The sequence below is a fragment of the Tachysurus vachellii genome, chromosome 15, assembly GCF_030014155.1.
Source record: "Tachysurus vachellii isolate PV-2020 chromosome 15, HZAU_Pvac_v1, whole genome shotgun sequence".
NCBI lineage: Eukaryota > Metazoa > Chordata > Actinopteri > Siluriformes > Bagridae > Tachysurus > Tachysurus vachellii.
This window is the reverse complement of record NC_083474.1, coordinates 8,618,224-8,637,059: the sequence shown is the minus strand read 5'-3', so window position 1 is coordinate 8,637,059 and position 18,836 is coordinate 8,618,224. Positions and strand designations below refer to the sequence as shown.

Here is an 18,836-nt window from a genome sequence, read left to right as displayed (position 1 = left end):
CCAATGTCAAATAAATGATGTCCCCACCAAAGTCAAATAAATGATGTCCCCACCAAAGTCAAATAAATGATGTCCCCACCAATGTCAAATAAATGATGTCCCCACCAATGTCAAATAAATTATGTCCCCACCAATGTCAAATAAATTATGTCCCCACCAATGTCAAATAAATTATGTCCCCACCAATGTCAAAATCAAACTTACACCATTGATCAAGGGACTACGATGATGGAGTATTTCTAAATTCTCCTACTGGCAAGTTCTTAGATATATGCAGAGGTCTAACTTTGTTAGTGTGACCAGTGTGTTCTTGGTCACACACCTCTCTGACCATGTACCTTCTAGTCCGGTTACTGAGTTTAGTCAACCGGGCCAGCTTTAAGTAACGTTCTGAGGGTTCATAACTTCTTCCATTTTACAACAATAAAGTCCAGTGTGCTTGTAGGAGCATTCATTAGAAATGGTTTTCTACTTTTTCTCAGATCTGTTTTAACCCAATTTGACTACTGAGGACTAAGAAGAGTTTGTTAGGCTTGGTTTTTGGTCTGAAGTGTGCTGTGAATTGTGGGATGCACCTGAGCACAATCTGGTGTTTTTTAATCAAGGGTCTAAAGACTTAGCTTTAAGTAAGAGATTTTAATAAGAAAGAAAAACAGAGATAAAAACAAAAAAAACGACATTTTCATTTTGTCATTATGGATTATTGTGTGTACATCCATTACCACATTCAAAGAAACGTAATGCCTTTGAAAGTTTATTAAGGCTGTGGCTTTTTATGCAAACTGTGCCTGGACTCAATGCTAAATGCACTGTGCATAAAGCACCAATGGCTATTTAAAAGCCTCTGTAAAGTGGTGGAAATGGTCAACTGTCATAAAAGCTTGGGACTAAAAAGAACACTCAGTAACAAAGACAATGTGTTGATGAATGTGTGCGATGTCTAAATTAGAAAATGTGCTAAAACAAATAAACAGTGTGTAGAGCATTAATATGGTGCCGAAGTCATTTTGCTTTAATTTTAGGACCACCAAATGTTCTATGTAGAACTTTGTATAAAAGGATACTATCATTAAACTGTATTACATTTCCTTGTGGTTGACGAGGATTTTTGTTGTAATGAAAATGTTGCTGTTCAGTGTTTCGAGGAGTTTAATGTGTGATCTATGTGAAATGACCAGTTTCAAAAAGGACAAAAAAGCTTCCGGTGCAGAAGTACACGTTTGTGTTTAGCTAAATGTTCATTCATTCATTCATTCATTCATCTTCTACCGCTTATCCGAACTAGCTCGGGTCACGGGGAGCCTGTGCCTATCTGTACCTATCGTCATTGGGCATCAAGGCAGGATACACACTGGACGGAGTGCCAACCCATCACAGGGCACACACACACACACACACACTCATTCACACACTACAGACAATTTTCCAGAGATGCCAATCAACCTACCATGCATGTCTTTGGACCAGGGGAGGAAACCAGAGTACCCGGAGGATACCCCCGAGGCATGGGGAGAACATGCAAATTCCACACACACAAGGTGGAGGCGGGAATCGAACCCCGACCCTGGAGGTGTGAGGCGAACGTGCTAACCACTAAGCCACCGTGTCCCCTTAGCTACATGTTATTTTTAGCTAAATAATTATTCATAAATTTCCTAAAAGTGTCTTGTTACTAATACATTTTGACACAAAATCTTTTTAATGAGAATTTAAATGGGTGGAATGGTAATGCAGTGGGTAGTGTTACAACTAGAGGTGTGTACCAAATCGCATACTTATACAATATACCATTTTATACTATATACAGTGTGAGAAAATTGCAACAAGATTTTGAGTGCACTTCAAAAACCCGGATGATGCACTTACTCAACAGGAAAAAAAACAAAATGTGGAATGTTGGACACTTCGTGCACAGTCTGCATCAGTCTTCTAAATTAGACATCGACTAAAAACGACTTATGTTTCCGGTGAATAAAAAACCCTTAGTGTTCCATTGTAGGTACTACTACCCTTCTAAAACACATACATTGTGTAGTAGAGTACATACTGCATAATGTATAGTGTAAGTAGATCCTTAAAGTCACAACTACTGTTTCTGTCTGAATGGAAGTCCTCTTGTTCTTCCTGGGTCTTTGTGGGATTCTTCTACTCTACTGTAGGTTCCCTGGTTGCCTTCCACCTACCAAAAACTTGTTGATTAGAGGTAGTAGTTAGATTGTTTAAAAGGCTAGTCTTAATTGCTCATAGCTGTGAATTTGTATAATGCTCCCCAGTGTTGTATAAAGTACTAGAAAGCAATACTTGAGTAAAAGTACAAGTATCGTACTAGAGAAAGACTTTGGTAGAAGTGAAAGTTACCTTTTAGAATATTACTCAAGCAAAAGTCTTAAAGTATCTGATATTTACTGTACTTAAGTATCAAAAGTCATTTTCTGATATTTAATGTACTTAAGTATTTGAAGTAAAAGTAAAAAGTAAAATTTCAATGATTTTCAGTAGGCATAAGAGCAGGGGCGGTTCTAGTATTTCATCTTTAGGGGGTTTTAGCCCTCAGTGAGAATTTAAAACAAGAAGAGTTTTATATTATATATTATATGACTACATAGTAAGCCAAAAGTTATGGTATTATTTAATGGCAAAAGTGGACACCAAAATTTTATGCATGATGTGATAGATAAACGCCTCCAGCTCTGACTGCGCGTGCACGCTGCGCGTCCCTGTGCTTCTCCGTAGAGCGTGCGGAGCGTAATGCAATCTAGGAGCAGTGATTTGCCAAACCTCCCTTATTGCAGTCGCACATATTTCTTCTGGTTTTATTTTGTAGTAACAAGTAACGAAGATGCTTAGTGGAAATATAACGGAGTAAAAGTGTACATTTTATCTAGGAAATGTAGTGGAGTAAAAGTGAAAGTTGGCATAAATTTAAATAGCGAAGTAAAGTACAGATACGTGAAATTTCTACTTAAGTACAGTAACGAAGTATTTGTACTCCATTACATCACAACACTGCTACTCCCAAGATAGACTCCAAACCCTGACCAGGAAAAAATGTTTAATAAAGCTGAATAAATGAACGAATGAATGAATGAATGAATGAATGAATGAATGAATGAATGAATGAATGAACGAATGAATGAAAATATATACTGATTGTGCAAAAGTATCCAATTTCTGCATCTTTTTCGTGCTGTCATCTCACTCACAAATGCATGCACAAGAGGGACACGAGTGCACTTTACTTTTCCTTCCACATGCACAGCTTGTAAACTGCATTTAATCTTGTATAGCGGTTTGTATATAGAATGCAGGGTCTGTCAGACATAATGTAGCTTAATTAAGTCTGAAAACTGGCGCAAACAGCTTAGTACATCTGGCACTGAGCGGTCATTATCGCTAATTGCAGACTGTTCATAATGCCTGTGACTGCAATCATGCAACATTAGCTTATATGCTTCACTTTATTTGTTCCCTCACCCCCAGAGTCTGTCTGCAATGAAGATAATTGTTTAAGGTGACATTGCCCTTTCCAAAATGTCATTCATTAAACAAGAACATTATCTATCAGGAACTGTAAATGTGTTCAAATGCTCCATAAAGAAGTGAGACCCCAGAAACAATACAGTTATAACCAAATGTGCTCCGAGACATGAAATGGAGTGACTTTCAGAACGACTCCATAATCCTGCAAGACTGCGTGGCCCCTAAGGGACACAGACATTATCAAAAATCAAGCCTTCACATATAAACTGTGCAACAATTTATATTAGTCTAATAAAAGGAACTGTGTCTGATATTAGTTGCCAGTCGGATTTGTCTGCTTGTCTAAAATATTGAGAAAATACCCTTTTTCCTTTTGCTAGCTATCAATCAAGCTGCCCAAAAAAAGATCTTCGCAGAGATGCCACATGTTTATACAGTACGTGTGTGTGTAAGAATAAAGGTTGAAGTGTTAAAAGTGAAACAGGTTTAAATGCCAGAAGGTTTGCACATATCTGTGGATCTGTGGATGGAGGACGGGTCACTCAGGGTTCGAGGCCTGAACTGTCACTCAAACAGAAGCCTCTGTGAAAGCTGTAGCCCATGTTTGCTTGTCAACTAGAAAACAAGACAAGTCGCCAAGCATAACAGACATTCCCGTCAACAATGTTTGTCTTAAATGGCAAAGTCAGACGCAGCCTGGGGCGAAGCTGTAAGAAGCTGTGCAGTACACAACTTAGTGACAGAGACAGCAGCAAGCAAAGCATTCACTTCAAGTGAAGCACTCGTTCTGACGCCTCGTATCAATTTCTGTTAGAATAATGAACGCAGACTCTCACTAAGTGGCAACCATTTTGATTCTGTCACTCCTAAACCCAATTTCTTTTCCTTTACGAAAGCTAAAATTTACTGACCTCGTTCAGCTCTTTACTCTGACCCTGTCATAGCAAACCTGGAATGCGCTCTGATTTGCTTTCCATCGCTGTCTCAGGGTCAACAGGATGGCACCATTATCGTCGAAGCCGACAAAAAAAATAAAAAAAAATTAACTGCCCTAGGAGAGCTAATTCCAGACTGTCAAGATAATTAGTGAGAATGATATGGGTGTGTTCACCTCCAATGTCTCTACAGGTCAGACAATCCTCATAACCAGCCAACCTGTTAGACACACGCTGATAGTGGGGAATAAAAGAGATGTTTTAGTCAGTAAACACAATTGAAACAGGTCAATAAGGCTGCTGGCAGCGCCGTATGGCTGCTCAATGCAGCATCTGGGAGTGATGAAGCATGCTGAATTCCTGCTATGAGAGAGAAAAACAAAAGCACAATGGTGTTTACCTGCAGCTGAGAAGAAGGGAAGTGGGAGATCTACTTTACCTGCCTTAGGCCATCCCTGCTGTTCTGCATGATGCGCAGGGCATAGTTAGAACGCTGGCCCCTGCTGTTGAACTCGATGTGGCCTGTTAGACCTTCCAATTCTACCTATCCAGGAGAGGGAGACACAACATCTAGTCACTATAAAAGTGGTGTTATTTGTGTAGACGTGCATTAACGGTGTGATTGGGTAATAAAATGATGGAAATTGTGCCAATATTCAGGTGACAGAGTACACTTTATAGTATTAGAGAAAGTAGAAAGACATGCATCGTTTATGTATATATGGATGTTGTGGGCGTGTTTGAGTGCCGCTTTGCGTATGGAGGGCGAAGCCAGGAGAAAGGAGTAGTAAAGATATGCACCTGTATTTGATTAAGAGTGCAGTGGGGAGAGACAAGAGAGAGAGCGAGAGAGAGAGCGAGAGAGGGAGAGAGAGAGGGAGAGAGAGAGAGAGAGAGAGAGCTAATGAGGGGACAAGTTGGACAAGGAGAGTAGCAGAGAGGTGTGTGTTTGTGTGTGTGTGTGTGTGTGTGTGTGTGTGTGTGTGTAGGCTAGTAAAATCCCCCAAGCCTACTTCCCTTATCATTCCTGATCAAACCCAGCTAGTATATCATAATACATTTTTGAATGGAATCAAAGAATATTTATTAGAATGTCATGTGATAAATACAGATGCATTTACACACAAAACTGTCTTATGTGTAAATATTAATATTATATTATACCATTAAAATAATAAATTTCTATACCGAATACTAAGAAAAATCCCTTCTGTTATGATACCAATACCATTCTCTGTCGAGAGGATTGAAAACGGTTAGGTTTGTGTTATAAGAGCTCTTGTCACCAGGTAAGGACTCCTGAGCTGCATGGTAACACTGCACTAGAACCTTCTTCTTGGCCAGTTTAGGTGTAATTTCATTATTATCTCAAGTTCTCAATAAGCTTACACAAATAAATAAGCTTACTTGAATAAAACAATTAAGTTAAAAATAGATTTATGGGTATCAAGACAAGTAGTTTTCTAGGAAAATCAAACATAGCAAACAGAAAACACTTTAGTGAAAAAAAAACACACACGAAAACTGAAATTCTAGACATAAGGTGTAACATTCATAATTAATCTCAAAAATAAATACGGGAATAAAAGAACTGGCCCTGCTGTTCCAATACTTGAATACTTGGGACTGTTGATATTGAAGCATTAGGATCAACTGATTAACATGGGATGAGAAAATATGGAGTTTATTATATTTTCCGTATTATTGTTACTAAATGGATACCATTGTTAATGGCTCAGTGTTTATGTTCCAGTGAAAATGTGTGGGCTGGAAATCTTGCCACTTCTTTAGCAGTTAGAAAATGGTTAGCAATTTAACAATGAAAAGGGCACACCTACACATTCTAAAGAATTACACTGAGGCACGGATCACTGCTGCATGACACACAGAGCTTGTCATGAATTAAAGTGTGTGCATGGGTGTGTGTGTCCGTGTGTGTGTGTGCTCGAATAAAGGATGTGATGTGGTGCTGTGTGTCTTTACCATCCTCAAGTAGTTCATCAGGCTGGTGCCATGTTCCCAGATTTTTGAGGACTTGCAAGAGAGCTGAGTTGCCCCTACATTCTGGCTGCGGTTCAGCTCTTGCACGGCTGCAACTACTGTGTGTACAGCATCAAACAGCAGTGCCGATGAGAGCTGCGACACAAAAATACACACGGCACAGAGCAGGTAGTTAAAATCTGACCCAGATATATACGTGTGTCAGCCTGGGAAAACAGCCAAAAGTAAAAAACTGACGACAACAACACAAAAAAATGTGGACTATATACTGTAAGGTTTTTGATATGTCCACTTTAAGAATACATCAATACATTTATCTAAAACAATGCAAGACTTTTCTTGAAACATTTAACTTAGTCCAAGCACGGTGGATGTCACGGCCTAATCCTAATCGATTTCTGATCAGCTTCTAATCAAACACTGGCTTGTCGAAATGTCAGTGGACTCACTTGCACCTCAGAGGACGTGAAAATGGATTCCTTAAATGTCATTTACTATTTTCTCATTTTTTAAATCAAAATGTAAAATGCATAACATCCAGTTTTGACAGTGGGGATCTCCATAGCCGGCACCACTCTATGTACAGTAGGGTCTCTCTCTGGGGTCTATAGTGCAGATAGTAGAAGTTTCTCTCCCCTCTTAATACCATGGCCTCACTGAAGCTTGAATAAAGTGAGTAAGTAGCACATGACTAAATGAACTGAGCCATGTGACCATGTTTCTAGATTAGGACAATAAAAAAAATTCTATTCTATTTTTATTTGTATAGCGCCTTTAACGATGGACATTGTCTCACAGCAGCGATCCTGAAATATAAAAATTCAAAACAAAAATGATGAAAAGTTCACAAATTAAATCTCTATGTATCCCTAATAAGCAAGCCAGAGGTGATGATGGCAACTCCCTGAAATGATATGGAGAACTTAAAAGGGAACCCGTCCTCATGATGGTGACACCAGAGAGAGTGATTAGTAATATGTCCTTTTCTACAGATGCATATAATAAAGCGGAATTGCATAACCTGAAAATTTTGAGCAACTTATAAACCATCATAAATTACAGATGTAACACAAATTCCTTCCTGCCGAAGCTATCAAATGTTCAACGGTGGAGACACGAGCGTAAAACTGTCCGCCGCGACAGCAGTTCAATGTCGGCTTCGTAGTCTAGAAGTGCTACTAGATCCACAGCGGTCCCTGTGTGCACTCTTGACTTTTCTATGCTATTTTTTTTAACAGCTTGGGAGACACAAAAGAAAATGGCTACTCCTGACTGTAAGTGCTCTGGTGAACAGGGAGTGACTTTGTGAGTGTAGCCCATGCTGTTAAGGAAGGAAGCAGCACGCTAAGGAGAGATACAGGTCTTTACAGGTTAATCTCTGTACCGACCCACCTGTATCACCTATCGCTAATAAAAGAAAGTGCTGAAATCCAGGACTTAACTGTACTCCTGCATATCCACTAAGGCAAGGACATTAGAACACAGGCACACCGCTCTGCATTTTAAACAGCCTGCACTTTCTACACCAGTGTATCTAACACACTGCTGGAGTCACCGCTGGGTTAAGCATGCTCTCTTCACTTTCATGCATTTAAAACAAACTCCAACACTCTAATGACTCGTTAAACAGAAGAGGTGATGACCCGGTGAGAAAAATACAGCTGGTTCCAAAAAAAAAAAAAAAAAAACAGTAAATATTTTCTAATTTTCTAAAATTCCTATTTTGTAAAATGATAAAAATACACAATATTTTAGGGAAGTCACACCTGCTTATGACAACTATTATAAATGTATGGAAACATTTCTTAATGCTTATTCTAGTCACCAATTTAAATCATTATGTTGTCATTTTGAATTCCTCAGACATACTGTACAAAGTCAAGACATTATATCAGCTTGATATTAAAATTGGAATAATCTTTTATAACTGTTTCAATATGCAAAAGACAGCTGTCAGAAAATTCCTATGCAGGTGGCATGTAATCCTCACTCTCTCACTCATTTTCTACCGCTTATCCGAACTATCTCGGGTCACGGGGAGCCTGTGCCTATCTCAGGCGTCATCGGGCATCAAGGCAGGATATACCCTGGACGGAGTGCCAACCCATCGCAGGGCACACACAGGCACTCATTCACTCACACACTACGGACAATTTTCCAGAGATGCAAATCAACCTACCATGCATGTCTTTGGACCGAGGGAGGAAACCGGAGTACCCGGAGGAAACCCCCGAGGCACGGGGAGAACAGGCAAACTCCACACACACAAGGCGGAGGCGGGAATCGAACCCCCAACCCTGGAGGTGTGAGGCGAACGTGCTAACCACTAAGCCACCGTGCCCCCGGCATGTAATCCTATGAAACTTAAATAAAGTGCAACGAAAATCCTGTATAATAAAACTCCCGAATGTTACGACTTCCTGCGTCTGTGAAATCAGGACACGAAACAAGAATTTTTATACATTATTTAGCATTGTATAATCTTTGCATGACCTGAAGGATTTTAAGCACAGAATTAGAGGAGAGGGAACGAAGAACACAGACGTTCTGTAGTAGCATCTGTGTGTGATAAATTATAAAAGCGTAGTTCCTCGGTTTTAGGGTTATCCAGAGGTCTGCTAACAGCCATGCAAACAGTTCTAACCCTTTTCATGCTGGATCCTCAGGGCAGTTTCCTTTGGAACTAGAGGAACAATATTGTTTCATCATTTCCTTTGCAGAGCACCAACAACAAAGTTGTCAACTCGTGTTCCTGACCTGTGATTAAGCTATCAGTCCTTGCAGTATTTTAGGAGGATTCTTGCAGCCAGAAATGCTTAAATTTGCAGTGGCTTTTTTTTTCAAAAATGTTTTGTTCTTTTATTTGCAGAAAGCTACTTCAACTGACAAAATTGCAGTGAAGACACATATCGTCGCTGTCGGGCGGAAACCTCGTATGTCCAAATTTTGTCAATTTCATATTTTTTCACATATCGATGCTATTGGTCAGTCCCCACGTGGGTCTGTTATTTTTACAAGTTATTAACCAATCTAAAGCCTTGAAAATAGCTTGAGCGCAAATCTCATAACTCCATTGGACACTTCAACTGTCCACCTCTTCCTCACTCCGCGGGAGAGCTTCACGGCATATTTCTCCTCAAGAAGAGTCGCAACGAATCAACACGTCTTCTGAGGTAAATGTCTTCAAAACACTGGGCTCAAAGAAAAAAAAATCTTGACCCCGTTAGTTCTGGTGCTCGTCTGAGGACAGGAATTTAGCGCAAGACAATCCACTGCAACGCGGACTAAACCCTGTGCACTGCAGATAAGGTACGGCGTTTTTTTAATTTCCTGAAAAATAACGGTTTTGGAGATACGAGGATTCCGCCTGACAGCGACGATATGTAATTTCCTTCAATGACAGCTGTAGTCGTGTTCAACAAAAACGAATCGAAGAGGGCTTTGACTGGATGCATGCTGTAATGATGTCACGTCACACAAGATACTCGTCCAAATCTAATTTAGAAAAAAATTGCAACCTCTTTTATATAATTTGCAGTTTGCCTGAGTTTTTATTTCTGTGATTGCAAAATGACAAAATCCTGCAGGGACTGACCTACTGTATAAAAGCCCCTTACTACCATATGATTATTCTCTTTCCCAGCCATGTATCGCCTAAGAGTATGTGTTTAATAAACTACTGTTGTTCGCTGGACAAGACACGTGCTCTATTGATTGATAAATTAATCCTACAATCTAAATAAATCCATAAGCACCTAACATGTATTCCAGGGCAGGATATAAAGTAGTTAGTTCTGCCAAGCCATGATGAATTTGGACAATAGAAATGATCAATGTCCAAAGTCGTTAGTTCCTGAACATGCGACAGGCATTTACAGAGCCTCGTCCTAACTGCAGCATAATAGCGATGATAAGTGCGCCGTTCATGCTATGGCTATACGTACTGCTGGCGATTCATCACCTCTAGCACTGCACTGCCACAGCACGGAGAGCTGCAGAGCTGTCTAGGGAGAAAAACATAAGCTCCTTCATTGTGTTGCAGCAGCAGGAACAGAAAAGGTCAGAAAACTTGGATTACAAGTCCACTGAAAGACGATGTGAGAGCCTGCGTGGACCAATTGCAAGAGCTGTTAGCGCAGCAACAGTGCAGTGAAGTGCAGCGCTTGGTAGGAGCCAACAACCAAGTCACATACAGTACAACCGATCTTGAATAAATTCTGAGTGTCCCTACTTTTAAGATGCCACTCGGCCACTTGATAACCTGCTATTGCAAAGTCAAAATAAAGTGCAGGAACGTGGCTCGGCAGTGGTCAATGCACTGCAAGCTGTTAAATAAAACTAACTCAGGGATCACTTACAATCTGTCACCTGCATTAAAGCACCTTTGTGCACCATCAAAAGCCTATCAGAGCTGTGACCAATGGTTGAGATTAATACCTTGAGTACTGACACAGATGGTCTCACAGGTGGTATAGGCTAATGAAGCACTGTTTTTATATCTGCACAGCATGATCCCACATACAAAAGCACTGACACCAAAGTTCATAATGTGTATACACACAGTTTGTCCTGACCATTAGTGAGATATGAGATATACCCCATAACTGCAGGTGCAATTGGTAGATATATACAGACCCAGGTAAACTAGCTGGCTTAAATACGAGTGCCAGAAACTTGGAACAAACTCAGTGTGTGCTGCTAGCACCTGCAATGTAAATACAAACTGGACATTTTGAAGCAGCAGTCTACTTTTAGGCACTCTATTCTCTGACATCAATAATGCTGGGATTTTTCAGTCTGATCAGTTAATTCTGTTTAGTAAATGTATTATTCCATTTTGAACACAAATTTGGGATTGAGAAACTGCAGAAACTTATGGTTCTTTCTCAGACTGTTCAATGGTATGCGACACGATTTGCTGCACATGCAAGAGTTTATGAGGGATTCATGTCCTGTGCAGACTTTCTGCATCAATCTGGGATGCTATTATTTGCAGCTCCGGTGCTAACCAGTACTGGGCATGATGCTAAACATACCATTTAGCTTGCAATGCTCAGTAGGTCAGCCATACAACAAAAGGCAGTAGTCACCAGTAGTGTGTGCATACTGTACCATAAGGCATTGGTCCAGTTAAGGTGAGGCAGTGTTTCCGCACAGTGGAACACAACTGTTTGCATGATCATTTTTTTAAATGAAATTTGCAGTCATTTACACAAAATAGTGATCCAGGGATCACTATACTAAGGGGTTAACTCTCAGTGCCGGTCCCAAGCCTGGATCAAAAGGGAGGGTTGCGTCAGATAGGGCATCCGGCATAAATCTGTGAGGCAAATGAAATATGCAGACCGGATGATCTGCTGTGGCGACCCCAAACAGGGAGAAGCTGAAAGAACAACAACAACAACAACATTTGCACATACTGTAATAGTGCAGATGGACAAGACCATACGTGTTCTTTTACATCACCCACCACAAGGGAACTAAACGTTACAATATTTCAGGGAGTAGACGGATAAACACCGGTCTTGAGTGGAGAGCTATATATCGGGTCAATTCAATTTACCAGGATGTAATTGAACTAATGTGTTTCACAGAGAGAGAATAGAGAAAGGTTTAGAAAGGCCAAAATTTACAGCTATATCTTTGTCTATTGCTTTCACATTCAATAGACTATACAACCAGTAAACCAGTGATACTGCTAGACTTACTGACAAATACTATAAGGTTTCCCATTAACTGAAGGGCCCTCTGTGCCTGTTAGCCCTTCAGACTTGACCCTTAGGTCACTGTGAACCACACACTCTTTGAATTTACTGTATTAGTCTTGTCATTTGGAGCAAAGGACTATCATACAGGCTGGTTTGCAATGGGCAAGTCAGACTTTTAAGCACACTGGGTAAACTGTTATTTACTGTTCATTTAAACCCATGTCAGCAATGGCAAGATGATGGCAAGGTATGTACATTCTGTAGATTCTTACAGTATTCCAATAATGCGATTCCTGATAACATTTTGATTCAGAAAATAAATATGTTAAAGCCGTTGTCTCAAAATGTCTCATTCATTCATCTTCTACCGCTTATCTGAACTACCTCGGGTCACGGGGAGCCTGTGCCTATCTCAGGCGTCATAAGGCATCAAGGCAGGATACACCCTGGACGGAGTGCCAACCCATCGCAGGGCACACACACACACACACTCATTCACTCACGCAATCACACACTACGGACAAATTTCCAGAGATGCCAATCAACCTACCATGCATGTCTTTGTCTTTTGGTGGAAACCGGAGTACCCGGAGGAAACCCCCGATGCACGGGGAGAACATGCAAACTCCACACACACAAGGCAGAGTGAAAAAGAAGAATTCTAAATACAAATTTTTCAGAGTAAAATCTAAATGAGTAGTATTGATAGAATCTACAGAATGTCTTGTTTCACCTACTGTCAGGATGCTTCTTTCCTCTCGGAATATTGGGGGTGTTCTGGCAATTGTCTCTTGCCCCATGTGTTTTTGTTTACGTTTTGTGTTCACATGTCTGCCCCACCCTTGTCTAATTATAATTCCCTCTGCACACCTGTACCTCATGTGTCTAATTGTCTTCCCTTTTTATTTCGGCCATGTTGCCTTGCGCAGAGAGGAATCCTTGTCAATGTACTGTCATTAGGTTTGTCTTTGTGTTTCGGTTTCTTTTGTTTCAGTTTCTTGTGTTTCAGTTTCTTGAGTTCCAGTTTCTTTTCCCTAGTGTGTTTCACGTTTTATTTTTATGTTATGTTACCTTTAATAAATTGTATTTTGTCCTTTAGTTTGGGACACCCCCCTTTTCTGACATCTACAGTCATTATCTTCCCATAAAAATAACAATTTAAGATCCTTCACTTTAATATTCAATTGGAAATTCTAGGATTTTCTCTGGAAAGACATTTTGGAAGATTTCTAAGAGATTTCTAACAGAGTCAAAGCATTGTCTAGAATTGTTACAGCACAGTCCCTTAGTATATGCTTATCAGTCATTATCACTTTACATTAATAACATGTTGGAGGTTCTTCACCGTTCAGTAGGAATGCATGTGTCAGTCTTATGTGTCCAATACGGCATCTTGTGTGTACACGCTGATGGTTTTCTGGCTTTAAAAGGAAAATTACGGAACTGTCTTTAGTTTATTACATTGTTGATATCATGAAAATGAGAAACGCTTCACAGGGGCCATGCTAATCTGTACATGGATCCAATTTTACTATATACAGTATAGTATAAAACAAGCAACACTAGTTATGTACAAGGTGGTGGAAAGTTTTCTCACAATCTGCTCAACACGGGGCAATTATTCCGCTTACCGTTTACAGTGTACAATGTTCTCCAGTTTTTTACAGAATCAGCTGGTCTTTTTTCCTCTAAAAGTGTACTTGGCAGCTTTGACTGTCCAAACTGGACAGATTGATCGTTTGCCAGTTGGACTGCATGAACTAGTCAAAACTTTCATAGGTTGCTGACTTTGCTACTAAAAACATGCAGGAATAGGGAGAACAGCTGAAAGAATGTCAGAGCTGAAAATGCCATTGTGGTCCTTTACTCTGATATAGAAACGTGGCAAATTGTTACCTTACATTTTATACACTGTTTTCAAATCCACTGACATTCAAAACGTGAACTAATAATCTACAAACAGCTGAAAATGGTAAACAGCATGAGTGTAAAACAGAGTATTAAATACCGGTGTGCCAGCAAAAGGGGCATGATCACAGTTCTCCTGCCAGGAGCGGTTGAGGCTGAGAAGGAAATCTTGGAAGAAGGGGTGTGTTCTGTTGAAGACCGAGAACCCGATGATGTTTACACGTTGATTAGCTACGTCATCCAGTTGCAGCAGAGAAAATTCCTAAGGGAAGACAGCAAGGATGAATTTAATTGCATATAATAATCATTATGTTAACCTTCTAGATGTCAACATGGCATACTGATGGTTTCCAAATTTTCAAATGACAAAAGCCTAAATCCTGTAACTCTCCTTTGAGTCTATTCATTGACATAGACCTTCGTGTGGCAAAGACCTGTAACAGAGACCTGTGAATGATTGAAAGTTTACCATCAAAGATGTACAAACAAGCCCTTGCTTTGCTAAGTCTTCATTATATTCAGCCTGGCAACAAGATCTCACTATCCGACAATACTGACTGTAGAACAGTTACACGGTCAGTGTCATTACTCGCTCACGTGCTTATGTGGATTGTTTCTACAAGAGCTGAGCAGGAAATAATTTGAAATAATTGGCTGCAATGTGATGAATGTAGGACACCTAATTTTCCATTCAGAGACAAATGAATTTCATAATCAGGTTCATCAGGCCTGTCACCAAAACACTTCAAATGGTGCGGAATGGTGATATCAGCTGATTGCATAGAGTAGCACCTTAAGTAATCATTTAAAGGTAGGCTATAGTAATTAAGTAATTGATCAGACACTGTGTAATCAGTTATTTTACTGTGTTTTCTCTTAAGCCTGATGACTTGAATTAATAACAAAATTCACTGTACGGTAGGGTTTGTTTGAGGATAATTGTTTAAAGATTTATTTGAAGATAATGATGCGTCTTTTTATTATATTTTTATTTTTTTCTGGTGTGATCTGAACAGGCTCAAGGGAAAGAGACCTCTGCTAAAGTCCATGTGATCCTTTCCCTTAAATACGATATATGTTTTACTCTACTACTTTTCATTCATTCATATTCTACCGCTTATCCAAACTACCTCGGGTCACGGGGAGCATGTGCCTATCTCAGGCGTCGTCGGGCATCAAGGCAGGATACACCCTGGACGGAGTGCCAACCCATCGCAGGGCACACACACACACTCTCATTCACTCACGCAATCACTCACTACTTTGGACCGGGGGAGGAAACCGGAGTACCCGGAGGAAACCCCCGAGGCACGGGGAGAACATGCAAACTACACACACACAAGGTGGAGGCGGGAATCGAACACCGACCCTGGAGGTGTGAGGCGAACATGCTAACCACTAAGCCACCGTGTCCCCCTCTACTACTTTACTTTAGGAAATACTAAATCTACACTCACCGGCCACTTTATTAGGTACACCTGTCCAACTGCTTGTTAATGCAAATTTCTAATCAACCAATCACATGGCAGCAACTCAATCCATTTAGGCATGTAGACATGGTCAAGACGATCTGCTGCAGTTCAAACCGTGTGTCAGAATGGGGAAGAAAGGTGATTTAAGTGACTTTGAACGTGGCATGGTTGTTGGTGCCAGACGGGCTGGTCTGAGTATTTCAGAAACTGCTGATCTACTGAGATTTTCACGCACAACCATCTCTAGGGTTTACAGAGAATGGTCCAAAAAAGAGAAAATATCCAGTGAGCGGCGGTTCTGTGGGCGCAAATGCCTTGTTGATGCCAGAGGTCAGAGGAGAATGGCCAGACTGGTCCGAGCTGATAGAAAGGCAACAGTAACTCAAATAATCACTCGTTACAACCGATGTATACAGAAGAGCATCTCTGAAAGCACAACATGTCGAACCTTAATGCAGATGGGCTACAAGCAGCAGAAGACCACACCGGTACTAGTAAGGTGTACCTAATAAAGTGGCGGTGAGTGTACATGACTATATTCAATATATTTTTACTTCCTTAATATTTTGCAGGGTGTGAAACTCCACTGAGATCCAAAATGTCCATAAATGTCACCAGCTTGCTTTCCCAAAATTTCCCATATTTCAAAAGTGGGTTAATAGAGTTGCCCCTGTACCTGGACTCACACTATTACAGTATGTCCCTGTGACCATCACTGACTCTAGACACACTAATGATAAGTCATATACTGAATTCAGGACCCAAGAAATCCATCACACAGAGAGGTAGGAGTAGAAAGATAGAGAGAGCAGGGCTGCATGGGGACTTCAGCAGGAGTCCCGGGTCTTCAGAGACACACCAACAAATGGCTCGTCTTAGATGCACTGAACAGGCCTTGAGAAGCTGTGATCAAAGTAATACTCTGGCCCTATGATTACCAAAACAAAATCAGGAGAGGTGTGAAACACCGATTCAGCCAGCACACATAGTGGAGGATGAAAGCAACGAGAGGCAAGACAGATAAGGAAGAAAAGGAGAAGAGTAATGTAGTGCAGTGACTTCAGGAGACAGTGTATTTTAGTGCAGACCTGTGGGAGAGATGGTAGTAGACAGGAAAGCAGAGAAAGAGAGAGGCAGGAAGATAAAATATGAACAGATCCCCTTTTGCTTTGGTTTAAAGGTGACTCTGTCTCCTGAAGCCACTTCAGGACAGCCATCTCTGCAATCTGTTCTGTTTTTTTTAAAGCAATTTATAAGCAGAGATGTACAGCAAGTCACCACAGTGCACCCCATTGATCCTAACTATATGCATTCTAAGTAAATGTCTGGAAAATGCCCGATACTGGAAACAGATTATAGGATCGCTCAAGTTAAAATTACACATTAAAGCTACTGAAATAAAGAAGCACAAATACAGTTTCAAGGATTTTTTTTTCACCCAAAGATGCAACACAAAAATAACAACTTTCATAGCTGGAGATGACAGGACCCTAGGGACAGGAGCTAGCCCTGATCTTTGACAGCCTGAGTGAAGACAAGGGCAGAGAGAGAGAGAGAGAGAGAGAGAGAGAGAGAGAGAGAGAGAGAGAGAGAGAGAGAGAGAGAGAGAGGAGGGGCAGGACAGGTGAGGTGCTGACAGGTTGGCAATGAGCCTCCTGACACAGCCTGTCACCTAGAGATCTGTCAGAGCATAGTAGGAGTTGGGCCAGAATGCTACCATGATGCAGGCACACACACACACACACACACACACACACACACACACACACACACACACACACACACATACACAATTCTACTTCTGTTGGGCATTTCTTTTACTTAAAGAAATGCAATCTTCTCAGTCCTCATGGTGACTAGACATATGTCCCTGCAAGGTCAAAACGAAAGTGTTACAGAGCCATACCATTAAGGGACTAACACACACACACACACACACACACACACACACACACATCCAGAGTGTTCACACTTCCAGCATGGTTTCTCTCCCATATAAATACACACAAACCTTAATCTAGCTTTCCATATTAAACCTTATAATAATCCACTATGATAATACCCAAACAATGACAAAAGAGACTAAAAAACTCAAATCCTATCGTTCTTTTACACCATTTTAGACTTATCCACACGAACAAAATGCATGTTATCCAATACACCAGACAAAATACACAAAATACACGATATACATACATACTTTATATATATATATATATATATATATATATATATATATATATATATATATATATATATATATGTATATTCCAGAATACAAATCTAGCATTAAGTACAGAGACAAATATAAGCAGAATATCTTTCACTGTCGTTGTTGTGTCTTGTGGATTTAGTGTTCAAACAGCGGGATTTATGTAGTCACTCTATTTATTGTTGAAGCTGAATGTAACACACTCGACTGGAAAAGATTTGGAATCTATATGCAGGAAAGATCAGTAATCCCCAATGCAAAATCCAGCATAAAACAGCATAGCAGACAAAGAATAAAACACAATCAGGCATCAAATGACTAAGCGAAGGGACTAGACTTCCAACTAGGGAATTGACAAGTCTTCTCAATGAACAACTGAAACTTTGAGCTTCTGTACATGAAATCAGGAACCGAACAGGAAATTGCTCCCAGAGTTTAAGACAGCACATCCTGAACTCTTTCACTTACACTAGAAAAGATAGCACCTAACCAACACACCTACTGTATGTGTGCTTTCTGAACATCCCATTCACATTTAATCCCCCTTTGCTGTTATCATAACTTCCACTCTTCTCGGGAAGAGCGAGGTCAGGGATCTGTGCGGTACACTCGGGTTCATCCACTCCAATCTCAGCAAACCATTACTTCGCACTCATTTTGTGCATGGTGCATTGTTATGCGGGGAACATATCTGTGCCCTTTAGTTACCTTAAATGTAGAGACAACTGTGGGCTTCTGACTTTTCAGACAAATTTCTGGGAATTCTCTCCCTAACCATCAAATATGATTTCTTGCTGTTTTGACATAAAGAGGTCACATACGTCTTTAAAAAAATAGAAAATGTCCACTTAGCCAGGAAGTGAATGTCTCATATCTTTATTATCCCACTGGAGTCAAATGTTTTGTGAAAATAGTTTATTTTGGGTCAGAAGAGAAAAAACCTGCTGCTGTTGTGGTACAGTGAGTCACTGTGGAAAGCTTAATGAAATATTTATTCAGACAGAGCTGAACTGACAGGTTGGATTTGCTGAAAGTTTTTTGGTCATGGATACACCATACACAGAAGTCCTCGTGTGACAACCTTAGATGTGAAACTACCATCGACTATCTACTGTAGCTA

At 40.3% G+C, this 18,836-nt stretch overlaps 1 protein-coding gene across 1 annotated transcript in view; it reads right to left on the bottom strand.

Annotated features, from left to right (window-relative positions):
- The window catches only part of grik4 (glutamate receptor, ionotropic, kainate 4), a 385,301-nt gene that overhangs the window by 50,860 nt on the left and 315,605 nt on the right, over positions 1–18,836 (bottom strand). Inside the window, exons 9-11 of the mRNA XM_060887855.1 lie at positions 14,133–14,294; positions 6,399–6,551; positions 4,855–4,959 (exon numbers count right to left, since the gene is read on the bottom strand). Coding sequence (XP_060743838.1) covers positions 4,855–4,959; positions 6,399–6,551; positions 14,133–14,294 — 420 coding nt within the window. The remainder of the gene's footprint in view (positions 1–4,854; positions 4,960–6,398; positions 6,552–14,132; positions 14,295–18,836) is intronic.